General features: G+C 36.8%; 1 protein-coding gene across 3 annotated transcripts in view; it reads right to left on the bottom strand.

Annotated features, from left to right (window-relative positions):
• LOC106874883 (F-box/LRR-repeat protein 5) overlaps window positions 1–14,488 on the bottom strand; it is a 43,287-nt gene that overhangs the window by 17,539 nt on the left and 11,260 nt on the right. For all 3 annotated transcript variants that reach the window (XM_014922792.2, XM_052971465.1, XM_052971466.1), the window contains 6 exons: window positions 10,463–10,598; window positions 9,716–9,964; window positions 8,409–8,536; window positions 6,899–7,015; window positions 4,106–4,188; window positions 2,332–2,889 (listed from right to left, as the gene is read on the bottom strand). In XM_014922792.2, coding sequence (XP_014778278.1) covers window positions 2,332–2,889; window positions 4,106–4,188; window positions 6,899–7,015; window positions 8,409–8,536; window positions 9,716–9,964; window positions 10,463–10,598 — 1,271 coding nt within the window. The remainder of the gene's footprint in view (window positions 1–2,331; window positions 2,890–4,105; window positions 4,189–6,898; window positions 7,016–8,408; window positions 8,537–9,715; window positions 9,965–10,462; window positions 10,599–14,488) is intronic.

Raw genomic sequence — 14,488 nt, 5'->3', positions numbered from 1 at the left:
TGATGATGATGAAGCAGCAGTGCCAATGAAAGGATACAAACCACAAATCTTTGGCTGGTTTCCTTGAACCCTACCAACTCATCCACACACAATGTCTGAGCGACTTCAAAGGAAACGTATATTCAATAAACTCATTTTGTTTGTACACATCATTTATTTTATAAACTAACACAGACATTTGCTTGCCACAAAACTAATTGTCTTGCGGTTGGATGCCACTTACAATATTAACACTCAACATTCAAGTGTGAAGTAGAAGCGGAATCTATTACCGGCCAGTGAAGCAAGACGAGCAATGTATCTGACTTGGGAGCAGAATACGAAAGATTAGACGAATGGCTTCCACAAGATTTCATTTAGTAATATATAATCAATCAATATTTCGTTCATGGTGAGGTAGTAGAATCATTGGTGCTTCAGTCAAAAACGTTTAGCAGCATTTCTTGTCACGCGTTATGTTCAAATGCCACAAGGGTTGACTTAGCCTTTCATTTTAAAGGTGGTGAGCAGAGAGAACCAGGTTAGCATGCTGGGCAATATGCTTAGCAGTATTTTGTCAGTCTTCATGTTCTGCATTCAAATCCCATGCCTTTCATCCTTTCGGTGTTGATAAAGTAAATACCATTAGCCCCACTGTGAGCAATAAAGAAATGAAGTACCAGTTGAGTGAGTACTGAGGTCGGTGTGATATCGACTTACTCCCTTCTCCCGAACTTGCTGGCCTTGTGCCAAAATTTGAAACCCACATTCATTCATTGAATAAAAGATTATTATCATCATCATCATTTAATGTCCGCTTTCCATGCTGGCATGGATTGGATGGTCTGAAAGAAAACTGGTAAGCCAGGGAGCTGTACCAGGTTCCAATCTGGTTTGGAAAGGTTTCTATGGTTGGATGCCCTTCCTAACGCTAACAACTCAGAGTGTAGTGGGTGTTTTTTTATGTGCCACCAGCACAGGGGCCATTAATCTGACACTGGTACAAGCCGTGACTATGGTCTCCAAAATAAAATTTTAATAAAGAGGAAAAAAAGAAGAGAAAAATGCTGTAAACAAAATTGAAACTGATGTAGATATACTTGTGTCAATCAACTGCATGTCACAAGTGCAAGATTAGTTGTGCTAATTAAACATTATCAAAACTATACATCTTGCTTTGATATCTCTTTACGTCTAACCTAAATGAAACAAGATACTGATAATAATCAGCAGCCACCATCCAAACATCACTCATATTGATTTTTGTTTTAGGTTTCATCTTGACGCATTGGTTTATTTTAAAGGGTGTTGATAATCATCATCATCATCATTTTAACATCCACTTCTTCATACTGAGGAGGATTTCTTCAGCTGGATTCCCTTCCTATTTCTGACCCTCACCTGTTCCCAAGGAAGGTGATATCTTTACATAACCAGACATGTTTCCACAGAATAATGAAAATGAGCAAAGTGCTTGTATGACAGCATTACCTAATTACAACTATCAAGGAAACACACACACACACACACAATGGACTTGTTTTGGCTTCTACCGACCAAATCCAATCACATGGCTTTGGCTGGCTCAAAGCTAGAGCAGAAGACACTTTTGCCCCAAATGGCCAGGCAGTGGGACTAAATTTGAAACCACACAGTTGGGAAGCAAGCATTTGAACTTCACAGCCGTGTCTGAAACCTCTAGCTGGTTGCTCAAATGGTTAGAAATACCATGCTCTACCGTCTTCAAAAAGGAATGATCTATTAGACAATGTAATCGTCTTAGAAGTAAAAAGAAAAGGGAAAATAACACAGGATGTGTTAGGAAGGGCATCCAGCCATAAAAACCGTGCCAAAATAGACACAGAAGTATGGTGCGGTCTTCTGCCCGGCCAACTCCTGTCAAACCGTCCAACCCATGCCAGCATGGAAGGAGGACATTAAATGATGATGATGAGGAGGATGGTCATGTTTGAATTTCATTCTAAGTCTGCTTGAATATATACATCGGCCTTTGAATTTGTTATCTCCTCTCTTTAATTTTATATTCCTGAAGCTCTAACAGAACGCTACTCGGTTGAGCTGTATAAAGTGGACATCTATATCACTTATTTCTTCATTGTTCTACACACACATATATATATTAGGAGAGGAAAATGTAAAACAATAAAAAAAAACACAATTTGCTATATTGTAACAATTTTCTCAGTAGCACTGCCAATGTTTCCTCTTCCAACAACATTAATTGTTAGAAAACAAGAGAGGTGCACTTAAAACTGACCAGCAACTATAGACATTATTGTACCATTCAGATATTTGGTAACACAAACAAAACAAAAACTGCAGGTAACTTACCTCAGACTTTCATTAGTGATATGGAAACAACCAGATAGATTTAGATATGTAAGTCCTCTGCTTTGCTCTTGACAAGATTGTGGTTTGATTTTAGAATTTTCCACACAATTATCAAAAGTCAGTGTCCGATCACAAGTCAAAAAGTCACTATATGACATAAATTCATTATGAAGTTTCTTCAGTGAATTTGAAGTCCTTAACGTTTGTCTTAAATTGTCTCTGTTGTTAATGACAACATTTTCATATTTATTTGCATTCAAAGGACAAGAAACTGTTGGAATGTTGCAGCCGATGCAACAATCTGGCAACAGGTCATCGCTGATGTTAAATGACCGCATTTCTGAGCAGTTTTTATTTTGTATGCCACACTGTGATGACACTAATGGACAAGATTCAATTTCTAAAGACGTTTTCAGTTTCAAAATGGGGAATGATTTAGTGTTAAATACTGGATTTCCTATAACCAGTGAAATTTTTTTCAATGTCTTATCAGTGATATTAATGCAACCAGTAAAATCTAGGTGTTGTAGTTTATAGCCACAGCCATTTTCACCAAGACTGAAACAAGAAAGTAAAATCACATTAGGTGTGTGTATGTCTGTTTGTTGTGTATGTGTGTGGGAGTATATAGACACACATAGATTCCCCTCCCCCCCCATTTACTTTGATCTTTTTCAATGTTATTTGAATCAACACAAAATATTGTAGTGTTCTATGGATATTTGTGGTTCTATTCTTCCTCTACAATTTTTGTTTATCATTTTTGCCATTTGAATAAATTTTACTACTTTTCAGACATATTTCTATAGAGTGCCAAGTAGAAAAGTTTAACAAATTTATCTGACAACCCAATGTATAAAATTCAGCAAGATGAGCAGTGAATATTCTTTTCCCCCAAAGTTAAAAACTTGTTAAAAATGTTATCAAGGAAATAGGTTGTAAGTCTTAAAAAAAATTATTTTACTGGTTTCAGCCATAAATAATTTAACTTGCCACTTTTTATAGCTCAAAAGATCATTTCTGATTACAACAGCACAAAGATCATTCTCAAAATGATATCAGTCTAAACTTTGGGACTATCACTTTTGACAAGTATGGAATTATGCAATAATTATTTTTTCATTTTTTTTTTAATAAAACTACAATGAAAAGCAGACAAATGCCTAGAGATTTTTAAAATGCTAAAAGGATCATCATTATATTTAACGTCCATTTACTATGTTAACAATGGGTCGGACAGTGTAACAAGATCTGGTGAGCTGCAGGGTTGCGTGAAGCTCCAAAACCATGTCAAAACTCAGAGTTCAACACAGATCTGCAATTCACTGGATCCTGTCAAATCATCCACACCAGCATGAAAAACAGATGTTAAATGATAATGATGATCCATTAAGCATTTTTTATATCACTTCCTTCACAACTTGGATGGATTTATAACAAAGCCAGCTACATGGATCATGATTTTACATTCTTCCCCAATACAGCTAATCATTTATAAACAAATTACTTAATCCCACTAAAATTTATGTAAATAAAGGGAATATGCTTTGTTTAAAGATACAATGTAATAGCCATTACATTTGTTAAATCTAGAATTAACATAAAATAATTATAATACTGATAGAAGTAGCATTAATTATAAATTCATTTCATAAATCTAAATTAAAATCTAAAGATCCTACTGAAAAAAGAAATTGAAAATTGGAACAAGACAATTTCACTGACAGTTTCAACAGTTTATAAATGGAAATTTTAAAGAACAAACAGAACTAACCTTTTGAATGCTTTATCAGAGATTTTTGTTTGAGAAATATCCAGGAACTCTAAGTTAGGACAAAAGGACAAAAATTCTCGGAGCTGCAATAAAAAATAAAATGTCAATCAAACAATTTGAATACAGGTTGTTTTTTTTTAAAAAACATGGAAAGAATTTTTAAATAAATGACAGTGACTATGACAATTATACATAAATAATTACACTTATTTTTATTTCTAAATTATCCACTATTCAAATAGTTGTCAGAAATTATTGTATCTGCCAGCATATAAGATGTGCTGCTTTCATCTTTAAATATGTCAAAAAACTACCCTGTATTTTGACATCATGTGATGGTTGTAAATGAGGGTTATAAATGACAAGAAGGATATCTGGCCATAACAAGTCTGCCTCAACTAATTCCATCTGACCCAAGCTATATGGAAAGTGGACATTAAATGATGATGATCATGATGAACAAATAAAACAATCAAGATGAGAAGAGGAAAACATGTCAAGTGTTGTGGGATATTAAGAATATTAAACTTGGTAAAAAAAACAAAGTTAATACACAGGACACTAACTATGAGTGACAAGCTACTGGTTCTCTTAAATAGGTTGAGAAGCTAAGACCAGAAGATGCAAGTTGAAAAGATAAATATATTTTAGTTTACAGAATAGAGTTATCTATCTTTAATGAACATATTTTTGAAGCAATCACTAACCAATTGATGTTCCCACTGTGTTCGCCACTCACAGCATTTCCCCCTCTATCCATCTACCCCTCTCCTTCACACTCCTATGAACTTACTTACCCACCCATGCAACTTCTCTTATATTCACTTTCCTGTAACCTGAGAGTGCATCCTGATACATCGTCACCACTGACTTTCTTTTCCAACTAGAGTAACTGTATATCTCCCCCACAGTAACACACCTGTTCCTGTCCCTCTATCATACTTTTTAACCTCCCATCACCTGGCATAAAGCCACCTCCCTCAATACAACTCCTCACAAAGCTGAGCAGGGATCTTGTCTTGCAGGTTACTTGGTGACCTCACTAGTGCTGGTGCTATGTAAAAAAGCACCCAGTACACACTGTAAAGTGGTAGGCATTAGGGAGGGCATCCAGCTATACAAACCATGCCAAACCAGACAAATGGAGTCTGGTCCAGTCCTTTGGCTCACCAGCTCCTGTTGAACCATCCAATCCATGCCAGCATGGAAAATGGATGTTAAATGATGATGATGATGATGATTTAAAGTTTACTCAAAAACCACTTCATACAAAAATTACAATATTTTACATTATTTTCCATAGGTGAAACTATCCATGGAAATATCTGTTTTCTAGCAGGATGCCCTTCCTGTTACAAATTACCATATTTTAACATGTATAAGGAACCCTTTTTTTGTCAAAAGTTAGGTTAAAAAATATGGGAGTTTCTTATACATGGATAGCATCATAATCCCTTACAAAAACCTTTTTCCAAATTTTAAGCCCCCAAAATTAGAAGGTTCTTTATACACGTTAAAATACAGGGAGTAAGAATAATGGAGCAAGCTTTCAACATTTTTGTTTTAAGCTAACAACCAGAACAAGTAGAGTTATGTGCCTTGCTTAAGGACAACATTACAAAGCTAGATCACAACTGGGTAATCCGCCATCTTATCGTTGTAGCAAGTGTACCTTTCTTATTCAATCACAATTTCAAAGTATTTCACCCTTGCAAGAACTTTGATGATATATAAAGGTTCCTTGGGGGTCAGGTGGAGTGAGAAATAATTTACCAGAGCACAAAAAGTTACAAAGCAAATCAAAGGACTCGTTATTTTTCTGAAGCCTAGCACTTATTCTATCAGTCTCTTTTGCTGAACTGCTAGTTTACGGGGATTGGAACACACCACCACTGGTTGTCGTAGGGTGGTGGGGGGACAAACACTGACAGACACAGACATATTTATCAAACCACTTCAATGAACACAGTATATAGAAAACAAACTTTATATATGGCTGTGGCGAAGTTTTTGATTTATACTACATGACTTCAGGTTCAATCCCACTGCATGGTACTTTGAGCAAGTATCTCCTACTATAGCGCTAGGATGACCAAAAGCTTTGTCAGTGGATTTGGTAGATAAAATCTGTGGAAACACGTTGCGTGTGTGTGTGTGTGTGTGTATGCAGGCATACATCTCTTTGTCTCTTTGCTCCCTACGCAACCCACACACACACCACAAAACTGACCGACAGAATAAGTATCAAACTTAAAAATAAGCACTGAGGTCAATTTGAATAAAACCCTTCAAGACGGTGCTCCAGCATGGCTGGTAGTCCAATGGCCGAAACAAATAATTAAAAAAAAAAAAAGATAAAGATATATAGGCGTAGGAGTGGCTGTGTGGAAAGTAGCTTGCTTCCCAACCACATGGTTCCGGGTTCAGTCCCACTGCGTGGCACCTTGGGCAAGTCTCTTCTACTAAAAGCCTTAGGCCAACCAAAGCCTTGTGAGTGGATTTGGTAGATGGAAACTGAAAGAAGCCTGTCGTGTGCGTGTGTGTTTGCATGTCTGTGTTTGTCCCCCCTCTCCACCATCACTTGACAACCAATGCTGGTGTGTTTACATCCCTGTAACATAGCTGTTCAGCAAAAGAGACGGATAGAATAAGTACTGGGCTTGCGAAGAATAAGTCCTGGGGTCAATTTGTTTGACTAAAGGTAGTGCTCCAGCATGGCCACAGTCAAATGACTGAAATAAAAGAATAAAATAGATTTAAAAATATATAAATCAAAGACTGAAAAGGACTCACCACATCATCAGTAACCCCATGACAATAAGCTAGGTCAAGTTTCTGAACTCCATGACCAATTCGTTCCAAAAAAGGACTCTCACTCAAAGATGCAATGAATTTTCTTTCAGTGAAATACTGCAAAGATAAGAAAGAACAAGATAGAATTTTTGAAGACAAACTAAAGCAAATAGAATCATAAGCTTTGCTACTACAAGAGCACATGATGATGAAAGTAAGAACTAAGCTGATATTTCATTAATGATATTGAAAGTGACAGAACCAAGAACAAAAAGTTCATGAATACACATATATAAACAAAGATGCACACACACACACACACACAATGTAAGGCCACTGTCTGTTGAGTGCTACGGGTAACATGTGATGATTTGGGACAACCTGTTGCAGGGACCAGTTGTCTGCAACTAAACTGGAAGCACCACCAAGCTGGTTGGTGAGGAGAATGGTTTTTTTGGGGACACTGTAGCATGAAAAACAAGACCCATCAAAGGACAGATGAATCCAGAATAGTCAACTTTCATCCAATTACATAATATATATATGTGTATATATATATATACATGGGATCATCCCATGAATAATGCGGTTTTTTCAATTGCATAAACTAAATTAAAAATGAACTTTGTCTTAATTTTGAAAAAGAAAAGAAGTATAAAAAAAAAACGCATTATTTATGTATGTAAAAGGCCAACAAATTGTTTCAACTTATATTTTTCTGATATACATAATCACAGTCCCATTATATATAAGTCACTTCAGGGTCCTTGGTTCAGAAAGACGAAATTCCGTGTGAAAGGAGGAGGTGCCTGAGAACTCTACCCCCATGACCTATCCAAGAATAGTGGGCAGAGAAGATGGACGGATGGATAAAAAGCCTTGATAAACAGGTGATGTGTGTGAGGAACAGTGGGTGAAGCTTGCAAAGAAAGGATTAGACAAAGTGCATAATGCAGGTTTGGGGAAGAGACAAGTGCATCAAGTGGCTTTAAGTGAAGATAGTAGGCAGCTTATTAGTTCATAGGAACAGAAGCTATTATAGCAAAGCAGAAAAGAAAGAGAAGAGAATGAGTCTATTTATGGTACAGAGGCTGTAGCATGTTAATGGTGTGAATTTTTGCTAATTAGCAGGATAGCCTTCTTGGGAGGTGGAAGAGAAATAGGGTGTTTATGTGTATAGCAAACGCACTGATTCAGTTTGTGAACAGCTATAGAAATGCAACACACTTGTGCTTCATACGAGACTTCACATTAGTTCAGGCCTGTGATATTTTCTGGCTCTAAAGAAAAAAATTTGACTTTTGAAATGCAGTTTTGTTAATATCATAAGGCATATATGGCTGCCATTAGAATGAAGCAGAAGGAAAAAAAAAAGTTCTCAATAATTCATGTAAATGCCAAAATTTGCAGAAACTATCCTGCAAGAAATGTCAAAATCTAACACTAACAGTTATGAAAACATGCACACACAGATTTGTTAGCTCCATAGACTTCAGAACAGTAATTTTACCTTGCTAGAGGTATTGGCAGACTCATCAATATCAGCATCTTCATCAAACTGGATGGCAGTTTGAGGGCAGACACCAGACAGGGTCACTTCTTCCAACAAATTATCGTTACTTTTGAATGTCCAGAAACCTGTAGTTAAATCATGAAAGCAAATTTAATAAAAGACAAATGATCAACAATAAAGTGGCAAATGATGATGATGAAAGAAACTATCACATTCAATGGCACAGATGACACTGTTTTCCCAAAACAATATCTCCAAAAAAAAAAGAAGAAAAAACCCTGGGTCCTATATACTAAGATGAGTGTCCTATCAGCTTTAATGCACTAAAACTTTTTTCCATGACTATGCACTGCTGAAATTAGGGTGTGCTTAATATACCCATGTATCTTTTATGCCATCAAACATGGCATGTTCCGTATAACATCTTAGGATCATTGTTTGCTGGCAACAGAGGATGGACTTCAAATTGAAAAACTGAACAAACGAGCAAATACAACTATTACTAATACTGCAACAGTTTACATCCATTGTTTCTGATGTACAAAGGTTGGATATTGTTGTGATCACAACTTCATATTGTATTTACAGGGTGACCCCCCCCCCCCCAAAAAAAAAACAGAACCCATAAAATTTTATCAGACCCTACAAAGGTCCAGCAAATTTCTTAAACTTCGGTCTGTGTACAATCATTCCCTTTGCATAAAAGTCATGTTCTTAAAGCGGTAAGCTGGCAGAATCGGTAGCACGCCGGGCGAAATGCTTAGCAGTATTTCATCTGCCACTACGTTCTGAGTTCAAATTCCGCCAAGGTCGACTTTGCCTTTCATCCTTTCAGGGTCGATAAATTAAGTACCAGTTACGTACTGGGGTCGATCTAATCGACTGGTCCCCTCCCACCAAAATTTTAGGCCTTGTGCCTAGAGCAGGAAAAAAAAAGTTCTGTTTTTTTCAAAATAAGCTCCAAATGGCATACATTGTGCAAACACTTGCATATGTCGCACAAAATTGTCAATTACTCGAACACATTCCTCTTTGGAGATTTCCCTGATTTCAGCTGTGATTGCTAACTTCAGTTCATCAACCGTTTAAAGGTTGTTCTGGTAAACATTATCCTTGAGATACCCCCACAGATAAGAATCTGGAACCATGTGGTTGGTAAGCAAGCTAGTCTTTTTAAAACTGCATGTTATTTGTTGTTATTTGTAGTTGTCTTTCCTTCTCACGGCCAAAGAGCATTCATTTATTTCTTCCGGGTTATTATTTTGAGTAAATAATTGACATTGTGAATATTTTTACACACTTACCTCTAGCCCAATAGGTTGGATTCACTACCGTCCAAAGGGACGGGTCCATAGTAAGCCGATTCCAGTTTACAGACATCTTAGAACAGTACATGAGCTCAAGTGGATTCAGAAAAGAGAAAATCTGAAGCCATACTTCATCAGGCAGTTGACTCTCAATTGGAACCAGTGTTTCTTTTTTGTCATCAATCTCCTTTTCTTCTTTCTCTTCAGTTTCCTCCATTTTAGATTCAGTATTACCATAAAAGTTATCTGAATAAAGAAAGGAAAGTGAAATCAATATCCTACCCAGACATACAATTTAATTACCCGCCTGCTTTTTCCATTCTTGCATCCTATTCTCTCTTTCGTAGTCACCTCATCAGCAAGACACCAGCTCCCGCCCACCTATCATACTACCATATCCCTCAAAGCTACATCCCATTCGGCCTAGTTTGGAAAGTTACTTGGCGACCTCACCTGTGCTGGTGCCATGAAAAATGCACCCAGTACACTCTGTGAAGTGGTTGGCACTATGAAGGACATCCAGCTGCAGAAACCACGCCAAAGTAGCCACTGGAACTTGGTGCAACCCTCTCGCTCAACAGTTCATCTTGAACCATCCAATCCATGCCAGCATAAAAAAAAAGGATGTTAAACAAGGGACAACATTACTATTTGTTGTTAAGGCAGTAGAATGTGATTATTCATATTATTAGCTCAGTAACTTAATTACAATGAGTTACGCATTGGTTAAAGAATTATTCTTACCATGAAGAAGGCTCTGGTATAATTCTGCAACATAGACTTTATGTTCTTGTAGGTGGGTGTGATGATCAATGACTTGAGTTTGAATTTCTTTCAATTCTTCATAAGAGAAATGTTCAACCAATAACGGCTGCAGAATCTGGAGAAAATGGAATAAGTTTTTTTGTTTTAGTTACATAAAGCATTATCTCTCAGACTTTCTCTCCTAATAACCCCTTTTTTCCATATAAATTTTCTTGAGACTCTCTTGGAGCAAGTATGAGATGTTTTGGCACAGCTATTCTGGTGCCAGCTCTTTAGCACTGCCGATTCAACACTGACTTATTTGACATCGGACGTTTTAATGTTTTTCTCTCATTCTCTCTCTCTCTCTCTATTTCTGTTTGTGTGTGTGTGTGTGTGTGTGAGCATCTAGTTATGTTGTCAAGACAGTTTGAGTGCTCAGCCAGTTGTGTGAAATCATTAGCTCTCAAACAGCTGTGCCCAGCTCTCATTCGACCCCTTGAGTGTCATAAAATTCAATAGGGAATAGATGAAAGCAACTGGATGGGATTATATTCAACAATAAAAACTACTAATAACAATCTAAAACTTAGAAAATACAAAATGGAGCTCAGTCTGACTGCATGGCACCTTAAGCAAGCATCTTCTACTATAACTTTGGGCCAACCAAAACCTTTTGAGTGGATATGGTAGACAAACTGAAAGAAGCCTGTCGTATACACACACACACACACACACACACACGTTTTTGACTTCTTTTTTGTCTTGCAAGCACTTGGTGACCCTGTCAGTGCAGGTGCCACTTAAAAGCACCCAGTCCACACTGTAAAGTGGTTGCCATTTGGAAAGGCATCCAGCTGTAAAAACCTTGCCAAAACTGACCTCACCTGTGCTTATTCCATGTAAAAAGCACTAAGTCCACTTTGCTGAATGGTTGGTGTTAGGAAGGGCATCCAGCTGTAAAAATCCTGCCAAAACAGTTACAGAAGCCTAGTGCAGGTTTCTGCCCGGCCAGCTCTTGTGAAATCGTCCCACCCATGCTAACATGGAAGGCACACATTAAACGAAGATGATGATGATGATTATCTACCCATGTATTTTTTCTGTCTCCCATCACCACTTGACAATCGGTGTTGGTGTGTTTATGTCCCTATAACTTAGCAGTTTGGCAAAAGAGCCTGATAGAATAAGTACCAGGCTTAAAAATTACTGGAGTCAATTTGTTCAACTGAAATTCTTCGAGGTAGTGCCCCAGCATGGCCGACTGAAACAAGGAAAAGATGAACACCTGCAGTGAGATGACTATGCTTGTATGTTTTGGTGCAACATACAATCTGTGCCTTTGGTTGAGAGGCATAAAGAAAATACAAATTCCCATAAACATTCAAAAACAAATGGTAAATGAGCTGCCATTACTAATTCAGAGAGTATCGAAATTTCTGTTTCCACATTCAACCAAAAGATACAAGAGTTTATTTTTCTGAATTTCCAGTTTGAGACTTGGATTCCACAACAGTTCTGCAAATTCTTCTACTGCTCTGTTGCCATATTGTGAACTCATTCAGACATACAATTGTAGCCAGGAAAAAAACATGTTGGTAGCTGTACTAAGTTCAGTAGCTTCAGATAAATTACTGTGCTTGTTAGAAATAGTCCAGGAACTCCAAATTATGGGAGTGGAATTAACACAAACAATGTTGAAAGATATCTCAGATATACAGATGTGTCACTTGTGTAAATAAGCAAACACGGTCTTTCCTTAATTCTTCTTCCCTAGCTGACAGTCAATGTCATTCCAGCTACAAACAGAGGACTTGGAAATTTACTAGTTCCTTTAATATTAGGAGCTTCAGACACAGCTTTTCCTTGAGTAAATAATATAAGGTCTTGATTCCATCCCCTTTTGCGAACCTTCCTATTAACCTCAGCTTTCAGAATTTCAGAGCAATGGGATTTCTTGAAATGAGAAAAAAAATAAAAATGTGTGTTTTTTTTTAATGCAGGAAACTAGACAGAGGGGAAAATTAACTATGACCTACTGGATGTGAAAAACAATATTTTGGATAGAGACACAGATAGAGGAATAGTTAGGGAGTTAGCTTTGCAATCACAAGGTTCCAGTCTCAACTCCAATGTGCAATACATTGGATAAGTACTACAGTAATTTTGGCTAGGTGCAGGCATGGCTGTAGTCAGAAGCTTGCCCTCCAACCACATGGTTCTGGGTTCAGTCCACAGCGTGGCACCTTGGGCAAGTGTCTTCTAGTACAGCCTCTGAAAGAAGCCTCTCTCATATGTGAATATATATATATATTTATGTGTGTATGTCTTTGTGTCAGTGTTTGTGCCCCCACCATCGCTTGACAACCGAAGTTGGTGGGTTTACATCCCCATATCTTAGCACTTCAGCAAAAGAGACCGATAGAATAAGTATAAGCACTAGGCTTACAAAGAATAAGTCCTGGGGTCGATTTCTGTGACTAAAAACCCGTTAAAGTGGTGCTCCATATGGTTGCTGTCAAATGACTGAAATAAGTAAATGAATAGAAGAATAAAGAATACTCTAGCCTTATGTTAATCAATGTTTCACGAGTGGAATCTGATTAACAGAAAGTGTGTGTAGAAGCCTGATATATATATATACATGTGTGAAAGGACCTGTGTTTTTACGTTTACCAGCTTTACACAGAGGCATTGCAATAAATTATGAAAATTAGCAGAGGATTCACACTTATAGTTCAAAACTGTTGTTTAACAGTGTAAACTGGTGTTGCATTTCTCTATATATAAAAAACCCCCAGTAATTTACCCTCTCAATAAACAGAGATTGAGAAAATAAGTAGCAGGGTTGTGAGTGACTGTGAAACCATTGAAGGTAGTGCTGCACAATGAAAGGACTTCATAGACTGAAACCAGTAGAAAGGTTAAAAGAACTGCAATGGTGTCAGGGTGTGGTACCATGACTCACTGGCAAAGAATGCATGAGGTAGAAGTAAAGTAAAGGAGATCTGGAAAAAGGTAGTTAGAAAGGACCTTATGAAGATAATAACTAGATTGAGACACATTGTATGTTGTCACCATCTTGTAAATAATATACATCAAATGTTAATATAGAAAAATCTTTGTTAAATGATAATGATGATAAAGATATTTGAAAATAAGGATTATATTAATCTCAAATATCAGATGAAATTTAAAAAAAGATACAAACATTAGATCCAGGCTTAAAACTCATCTAAAAAGGTGCCTATTAATTAGACATAATGCAATATTGCTCTAACATCACCAATGCATATGAGAGAGAGAAAGTGGGAGGTGAAGAAGACATCTGGATACTAAAAACAGTGCAACATTAAATGAGAGTTTTAGTTGCATTTGCACCAGTTTTACACACAGATATGTGTGCAAGGTGGAAGGAAATAGGTCAGTAACCGCAAGGTTAGCTTTATAACTACGCAACACATTGAAAGAGAGGGGGAAAAATCTTGACTTGAGAAAACTGAAACAACTGACATCTTTGTTGACTTAAAGTTGCTTTTACATAAATGAAAAATGAAACACTTCAGTTTCTGTCAGGTGTCCAAAGTATAACACCCAATTCTATTGTTAAAATCACATATAACCAAGAAAATGCAAGAAAATAGGATTGGCTTAAAGCCTCAGAAAGAAATGGAGAAATTGTTTATAGACTTAGCAAAATATATCCATGATGACTGTTTACGATGCTAGACAACTGAATTATTTTAAAAATAAATTTTTCAGTCTAAACAGCATTAATTAATGAGTTAGTATTTCTACCTTCAGACAAGTTTAGTATATTATTTTATCTAGTAGTTGAAGTAGCTGGCATCAGGTACACTCCCATATTTTGTAAACAAGTACATTAAGAAGGAAAGGAATAAAATTATATTCAGTAAATACTTGCAGAGTAGTCTGTGTGAAAAATATTACTAAACCATTTGCTAACAAATGGGGACACACACGTGTGTGTGAGTGTGTGTGTGTGTGTGTGTATATATGTATATA

This window comes from Octopus bimaculoides, chromosome 11, assembly GCF_001194135.2.
Source record: "Octopus bimaculoides isolate UCB-OBI-ISO-001 chromosome 11, ASM119413v2, whole genome shotgun sequence".
Lineage (NCBI taxonomy): Eukaryota > Metazoa > Mollusca > Cephalopoda > Octopoda > Octopodidae > Octopus > Octopus bimaculoides.
This window is presented reverse-complemented; position numbering and strand designations above follow the sequence as displayed.